The 8,986-nt window shown below is 33.4% G+C and overlaps 1 protein-coding gene across 1 annotated transcript in view; it reads left to right on the plus strand.

Moving 5' to 3' along the window:
* Positions 1-8,986, plus strand: part of LOC111089929 (transmembrane and TPR repeat-containing protein 1-like) — a gene marked incomplete at its 3' end in the record, with an annotated part of 30,895 nt that overhangs the window by 19,382 nt on the left and 2,527 nt on the right. The window contains exons 4-5 of the mRNA XM_022403218.1: positions 5,047-5,150; positions 7,865-8,054. Of these exons, the coding sequence (XP_022258926.1) occupies positions 5,047-5,150; positions 7,865-8,054 (294 nt within the window). The remainder of the gene's footprint in view (positions 1-5,046; positions 5,151-7,864; positions 8,055-8,986) is intronic.

The raw sequence follows: 8,986 nt of genomic DNA on the forward strand, positions 1-8,986 counted from the left end.
GACATGTGTAACACTGTTATAATAGTTTTATCATTAAATAATACTTTTACTTAGGACATTGATGAAGTAATTGAAAACCCATTGAAAAACAACTTGCCTTAGTAACACAATGTATATGTAGAACACCATCCACATTTGTAAAACATGAGTAAATGAAAAATATAAAGTAACGATCGTAAGTTTGTATGTTAAATAAGCGTCTTTTTCAGGACGATAAGTGATTTACACATAAAAGGTCAGGAAATGTAAAAAAAGTATGATTTAATATAGACCTAATGAATTAGTGTTTTATAGATAAATCGATTGTATTAAATCTAGCCTTTGATTACATGTTGAGATATGATCTCATCATGATTGTGTTTCCACTTTGATAAACTCTGACGTCATCTTCGCCTGTTATGGCGGCCTTGCAACGCATTCCTAACAACGCGCCGTCTGGTTCCACTTCATGAAACTATGACGTCATTCTCTCTAATGACATATTTTGTAGCCCAGCGCCCTCTGGTGCCACTTTGTTGAACTCTGACATCATCGTCTCTACCCTTTCCTCCCCTCCCCGTTGCCTGAGGGGAGACACGAGTGTTCCGCCCTCTGGTGGTGCGTACTGCAAATGCCCCGATAACTACTGCCATTATTTATAAATTTATCTAAATACCTTTTATATTTATTATAAAATAATTTAAAAAACCTTAAGGAAAACTTTTAAATTATATAATACAAACCGGTTTCTTAAGCTTTTCTTCTGTACACCCCTTTTTTCTCTTCATTGTATATAGTGGTGTATTGTACATGTTTGTTCCTAAAAAGTGGTTAAATTCGAACAATTTTATAAGTTGAAAGGGATAAAAACGAAAATTTGCATATAAGGATTTGGAACTTACTTCGTGAGCTATATATATAATAAACACTAACTAAATGCTTTTAACTACTTAGGAAGGAATACTTTACTTTAAAAATAAAAGAATGCGTGCTTATTGGGTGTGTTGTCAAATATAAATAATTAATCATTTGAATTTTAAAATATTACAGGCGAGGTTCTCCCAAAGAGAAACCTCAACAATAGTTTATTTTTAGAATTCTATATTACTTAACCTTCAGAATAATATATTACGTAATGACAGAATTTCAGCGGTTTTCAATCCTGTTGAAGTTTACTCAAGCTTAGTTGAGGTTCCCTTTATTTCTCTCTCGCGCGATCATTTTCTTCTCTTTACTCTCAGTCCTCATTTGTCCATTTCCTAAATCAATATTACTAATTGTAAAAGCTGGTGGAATCATATGATGGAAATTCCTATTTTTTTATACTTTTTTCTTCTTAGTTGATTAAAATGTACTGCCCATTAAGATGAAGCTACTGTAGCTAGAAACGCGTTTAGTATTTCGGGCCTTTTGAGAGCACCAGTTAGCGGTGACGAAGTCGAACAATACAAAAGTGCAACAGTAAGTAGAGAGCGCCATTTTCTGGCAGCCACATTCACTAATTACTTTGATATTCTCTCGAGCTGCTTAGACAAGTAGGAGTTAATCATTACTATTTCAATTGAAACTCTTTTTACTTCTTGAAGAGACCTCGTCATTTCACCACTATATAGAAGATAATTCTAGAATAAACAGTTTTTCTTTTTTTCAGTAAAAAATTTTCAAAGAAATAGCGTTGCTCATAAAATATTACTTTTATTGAAACTTGTTTTGTGTGTTGTTAACCGCAAAGCTACACAATCGGCTTTCCAGAGCAAGTATCGAAGCCTGATTTTTAGTGTTATAAACCTCAGACTTGCCACTGAGCCACCTGTTGTTTTTTTCTTTTTAGTTTTGTTTTGTAGAAACTACGATAATCTTCAACACGACATTGATGTCAAAGGCCAAATCTAACGTAAAAATTGTATTTTTCTAGTATTTATCTTCTAGAATATTATAATTGTGACATGACCTTTGATATTGTCCATTCTAGCTGTGATCTTGCACTTAGTATGATTTTAAACATTCTTGTTTTGATCTTAACATTTAATACAGAACATTGTTTCTGTGATATTCATTTTTTTACAAACCATTTTTGACTTTGGAATAAAATATTCTTATCGTGATCTTGACCTTGATAAAAAGTATTCTTATTGTCACTCCAACTTTTGATATGACTTATTTTAATTATTAGGTTGATTTTTGATACTATAGACCTTCCTTGTAGTGACCTTAATTTTTAGTATAAACCATTCTTTCCTGACCTTGACTTTGATAAAAAAAAAATATTCTTACTATGACCTTGAGTTTGAAGAATGTTCTTATTGTGATCTTGATTTTGATAAAAAAATATTCTTATTGTGGCCTCTTCTTTCATAGAAAAACTTATTGTAACCTTGATTTTCATAAATATTCTTATTGTAAACTTGCTTTGATGAAGAACATTCTTATTATAACCTTAACTTTGAAGAATATTGTTATTTTGGCCCTGGCTTTCAAACCAAGAATAATTTTATATAACAACTCCCTACGAAATTTGACTTCATTTCAATGAGAGTTTGGAAAACATGTGTTAACAACTAAATTGACGTTTAAATTATTTACAAACCATGACAGCATTATTATCTAACTAGCAGAGACCCGCAAAACATTTGCAGTCAAATTAGTATTGTTACGACAGCGGAAGTCCCGTGACACCTGGGAGCATGCGCGCTGTAGTTTCTAGAATTATCGGGGAACCTCGCGAATGTCCGAGTGTTTGCTAGACGCCCTCTTTTTTAGTATATAAGCTTGGCGAGAAAAATCAGCCCAATTGCAGAGACATGCAGATAGATTGAAGAGCAGTCACCGCAAGTAAAGTGTGTGAATCACTGTGATTTATAGCGTGTGTTATAAAGTTTGTTAAGTTTATTGTGACTGTGTAAATTATGTGTACTGACAAGTTGTATCAAGAAAGAATAAACTAGTTTTAATTAAGAAAGGACTTGTATCGTTGAAGTTCCTCGGAAAGAATTTATACTGGAAATTAACAAACGAGCAGATACGTAACAGTATCTTTATTGTAAGAGCACTTCTTTAAATACAGGATTTCTAGAGTAATACAAAAGAATTCCAATCGTGGACACCAAAATCTGCAAGTCCACTTTTCTTAGGCTTAACATTAGTTAAGCCTTTATTAAATACGGCGTATATTCGATAAAGAGATGAATTAACACTGTAACTTGTGTACGTTTTTGCTTTAGTTTAGTTAGAACTAAACTTTTCCGTACTTAATACTATCAATAAATAAACTTTTCTACGATGTTATTTTACGATGTAACGTTAGATCCTTTTAAAAACTTTGAATAGCGTTTAATATGTTGTTGTACAAAGTGTTTAATTTAGTACTGGTTGTAAATTTGTGGCAGCTATTATACAGGTCGTCGGACTCCATATTGCCACACAATCTGCGAATTCTGAAGTAAGACTAAAACTTAGATATGTTAGGGGTATGTCGCGTACATACATGATGAAGAGGATAGGACTAACTACCCCTCCCTGGGGAATACCTGTCTCAGGAGTAAAATACTCTGAGTAGGTGCCCTCCACATTCACTCTACATTTCCTATTATCCAAAAAGCTGGTCAACCAGCGAACAACACCTGTCGGTAAATCCATTTTTTCCATGCGGTATCGTAGTCCGTTATGCCATACAGTGTCGAATGGTTTCTCGATAGCGAGAAAACAGGAAACAGTTGTATTTGTCTTAATTAAAGCTATTTACTATGGTTTCAATTAACCTAACTAAATGATCTGTTGTTTGTTGAAATTTGTTGACACCATTTTGAGTCTCCCGCTTCGACAGCGGTAAGTCTCCGGATTTACAAAGCTAAAATCAGGGGTTCGATTTCCCTCGGTGGACACAGCAGATAGCTCGATGTGGCTTAGCTATAAGAAAAACACAAACTATTTTGAAATTCAGGTAATTTTGATGACATATCCAGAAAAGTGGAGAGCTTATTACTGATAATTCTTTCTAAAATGTTGCCTACACAACTAGTCAGACTAATTGGTAGGTAGCTTCCTGGTTTATTCGCTGGTTTTCCTTCCTTTAGAAACATAAAAACATTTGCTTGCTTCCAGAGTTGAGAAGATACAGTACTGCTGTTAAGTGATTAAACAATTCCCGAGTGCCCTTCTGGAGGATAATGGCTTGTATATTTACATCCGCCTTTTGTTTACGTCTGTTGAAATAAAGTGCGCGCGCATTTTCAGGACAAAGAAAACTGAGTATTGCTACAAAAGATTGTGAAATTTGAGCTTTGTAGGCCTTACCACTGAAACAATATATAAATCACTTACAACAATACTGGAATTTTGTGAAAATTAGCTCACATTGTTTAGAGTAAATCCTCTTTCGTTCGGTAAGATGATGAAGATTGAGATAGACGTATGAACCTCCGAGCTAAATTCCGGGTTTCTCTCTGAAAGTATATTGGGTTAAACTTCCAAGTTTCACACTGTTCACTCTGAAAGTATACCGGGTTAAACTTCTGGATTTCACGCTGTTCACTCTAAAAGTATACCGGGTTAAACTTTCAAGTTTTGATTGTAAAAAAAAAAAGATGCAGTCGGGACACTTATAAAAGTATAGAGGGACAGAAGGATTCATACCTTGTAATAAATATATTCGAAGACAAACACAGAGTTGTATAAATATCAAGTAAGTTTTGCTGCAAGAATTCCAGCACATAAAGCTATTGAGTTGTGTACATATAATAGTTCGCTTCTTCTCTAAAGATCGATAGGTGGCGATTCTTAAATAACTTATTGCCGAATCTCTGTTTAGAGCAAAGCCATATGCTGTGTCAATCGCAGGGAATCGAACCCCGGATTTTAGCGTTGTAAGTGATTTGGTGACCCCTGACTGTTTTGTAAACGTACTTCTTGTTAACTGTAGGACGTGTATGTGTAGCGTGAAGGTGGTCGTTAACTATAGGACGTGTACATGTGATCTTTCAAGGGGTTTAGGCTTACCTGTTTAGTTTAGATAAGAATTATCTAAGATAAAACATTTCATTTATTTATTATTTTCTCTTTGAATTCCAGTTAAATGTTCTTGTGGGGTTTCGGGTGTGGCTACTCAATGGAAGTTTACCCCAGTTCTCTGATCAAGACAATCCAGCTGCATTTTCTCGGTCACTGTTTACCAGGTTTGAGCCTTTTCTATAATTGTCTTCATCAAATTAGAACGTTAGGCGTTCTACAAGTTCCTAATTATCAGATAAGAACCTTCTTGGTTATTCTAACTCAAACAAAGTGTTCTACATGTTCATAATTATCAGGTAAAAACCTTCACCTGGTTACTCTAACTCAAACAAGGTGTTTGTTCTACAAGTTCCTAATTATCAGATAAGAACCTTCTTGGTTATTCTAACTCAAACAAAGTATTCTCCAACTTCATAATTATCAGTTTAGAACCTTTACCTGGTTACTCTAACTCAAACAAGGTGTTCTACATGTTCATAATTATCAGATAAGAACCTTCACCTGGTTACTCTAATCCAAACAAGATGTTCTCAAAGTTGATATTTATCTGGTGAGACCTTTTCTAATGTTATTTTTAACCGTCAGAATCTTTCCAAAGTTGTTGTTCCCAAATTCCCATTTTCCAGCGAAGACCTTTTCCAAGTTGCTATAAATCAAATAAGGTTTTGGTAAGCTTCTGTTTGCCAAGAAAGATCTTTTTTCAAGTTGCTTTGTACTCAACAGGTAGAATGTTTTCCAAATAGTTGTTCGCCAAGAAAGTTCGTTTACAAGTTGATGTTTACCAAGTAAGACCTTTCCAAATTTTATATTTAGCATATAGCATTTTTTCAAGGTGTCATTTACCACATATGGTGTTTTATTTAGTTACTATTTACCAGATAAGGTGTTTTATTTAGTTACTATTTACCAGATAAGGTGTTTTATTTATTTACTATTTTCCAGATAAGGTATTTTATTTAGTTACTATTTATCAGATAAGGTGTTTTATTTAGTTACTATTTACCAGATAAGTTATTTTATTAGTTACTATTTACTAGATAAGGTGTTTTTATTTAGTTACTATTTATCATATAAGGTGTTTTTTTTAGTTACTATTTACCAGATAAGGTGTTTTTATTTAGTTACTATTTACCAGATAAGTTGTTTTATTTAGTTACTATTTACCAGATAAGGTGTTTATATTTAGTTACTACTTTCCAGATAAGGTATTTTATTTAGTTACTATTTTCCAGATAAGGTATTTTATTTAGTTACTATTTATCAGATATGGTGTTTATATTTAGTTACTATTTATCAGATATGGTGTTTATATTTAGTTACTACTTTCCAGATAAGGTATTTTATTTAGTTACTATTTATCATATATGGTGTTTGTATTTAGTTACTATTTACCAGATAAGGTGTTTTCCTTTGTTGCTGTGTGTCAAATAAAATGTTTTCTTTAGTTGCTGTTCGCCATATAAGATGTTTTCCTTCTTTGCTATTGGTCAGATGAGATGTTTTCTTTAGTTGCTGTTCGCCAAATAAGATGTTTTCCTTCTTTGCTATTGGTCAGATGAGATGTTTTCATTTGTTTCCGTTCGCCAGATAAGGTATTTTACTTGGCTGCCGTTCGCCAAGTACGACCATCTCCAAGTCGCTGTTAAACATGAAAGATATTATTCAAGTCAATGGGCACGTTATATGGGACTTTATTAAAACCCATACTCATCAAATACTAACCTTTCTGCGGTGACTTATCCTCACCCAACAATCGCTTTGTATAAACGTTGGCACTAAATCAATACTATGCAAACAATATGTTAAATAAACCAGTGAAACCTAACAATGCTAGCTAATGAATGCACACAGAGCTTGAGTCCCAATTACACAACAACCGAACGCTCGTGAATTCAACGTGCCTACTGTAAATATCGTCTAAAAACTGAATCACTTGGTCTTTGATTAAAAACGAATGAGTAAAGTAAATATGAATTCAGGTATGCTCTGAAACTTAAATTATTTTGTTTCTGTACAGATGTTTTACTTCTCAGATCTGAATAACTTAAATTTTTAACCATGAAAAATAAATATTATTTTCTGAAGTACGTAATTTGGAACTGAAAGATTGCTTCCAACGATACGAGAGATTTCCTCATCAGTGAAAAGGTTTCTTCACAGGAAAAGAAGAAGATTGTTTTTGTGTCCAAAGAATTAGGATGACTACATTGATGAAGATAAAACGTCGTGTGTGTATATAAAACTGCTATAGGTTCTGCAGCTATTAAGTACACAGATAATGAAATAAGAATTGATAAAGCTGCTACTTCAGGTCTTAAGTAACTTTACTACAATGTTTTTAAAATGAAAAATAAATAATCCTCTACTAGGCATTAGATTTGTAATGCCTTGGGATTTTCTGAAAACAAAATGATAAGTTTTTTACAGCGTGAAAATGATGATTCATGTCTCCAGTTTGCTGAACTTTCTTTTATATTTTCTTTAAATAAAAGCACAGGGAATTGTAAACAATTATAAGGGACAATCCATGTATCCCTTTCGACCCCAACAACTATTCTTGGTGCTGTGAGAAAGCCCCACTGATGCTGGTGTCGTGGATGGAGTACATCACGGCCTATAATCTTCCATTCTTGTTGATGTTTGTTTATTTTATCTACGTGTTAATCTATATTTTTGTCTGATTTGTTTCTTTGCTCCACCTTCTCAAACCAGTACTTATTATTGATGTAGTCTGTGTTTCACATACGATTTTTGATAACTTGATTAACTTGTTTAGTCATTTCATATGTGACATTTTTATTGGTATTTTATAACTGTTGTCTTGTACATTCGTAACGTAGTGTTTTAGCGCGTGTTTATGAAATCTGTTGTTTTATAGGTTTCTCACATACTCTTATCTAACTGCGTTCAATTTGGGCCTGCTTCTATATCCGGCTACTCTCTCCTATGATTGGCAGATGGGTAGTATTCCTCTCGTGGAGTCAGTGTGGGATCTTCGGAATCTTGTCACAATATCTACGTTTTCTGGGATTGCAATGATCACCTGGTTCGTGATGACATCATCTAAGGTAAGACGAGGTAGGTGTTGTGAACATTGGGTGGTCCCCTGTAGCTGCTTTATCAACTTGATAAAAACATCATATACAGGACGTAGCACTGTCAATAAATCTCTTAACCTAAAGTCTTTCTGTAACTAACAAACTGGATGTTAACCTATATTAACTTCCAAACTGCCTACTTAGAGCGAAACTAAAAATCAACCTGTTCATAAGTGTAGCTAACTAAATATACTTTTCTTCCGTTCTTACTTAGAAAGATTAAAATAAATTGTTTCATCATTTGGGTAGTCTCGCTGTTAACGACATTTTCGGCCGTAAACCCAATAATATTTCACGAGGCTCAGTCAGATTTAGTTCGGTCCTAAATAAACACAATAAGCCAACAAAGCAAAACAATCTCTATAATAAAAGTGTAATAATAATAAAAGATAAAAACAACAAAATAAGATAGATAAAAATAAAGAAACAATAAAGAATCTTTCAACATTTTTATTTGATTCGTTAATATCCTTTGATTTTTCTATATTTCATTTCCTTCTGTTGCTATAGCCCACTAATTGTCGATCCTTTATTTTATCCTTCAATATATTTGTTGTATAATCATTATGTTCACTGATTAATATTATTTTTATGTGTATTTATTAGTTTATACCTCATTTAACGTTTTACATCACTATACTGACCTATTACGTAGAGTAAGAAGTCAGTGACAGTCAAACAGTTTTACCTTCACAAATTTGTACTGTTCGACTTAATAGTGGTTGCAAGATTTGACATAATTGTGATCTGTGCAACAACCAGGACTTATGACATGTCGTTCATGGGTTTGACTACCAACATCGTCGTGATCTTTGCAGCTACCAGAATGTATGACATGTCGTTCATGGGTTTGACTATCAACATCATCGAGATCTGTGAAGCTACCAGAGTTTATGACAAGT

This window comes from Limulus polyphemus, unplaced genomic scaffold (genome assembly GCF_000517525.1).
Source record: "Limulus polyphemus unplaced genomic scaffold, Limulus_polyphemus-2.1.2 Scaffold7915, whole genome shotgun sequence".
Lineage (NCBI taxonomy): Eukaryota > Metazoa > Arthropoda > Merostomata > Xiphosura > Limulidae > Limulus > Limulus polyphemus.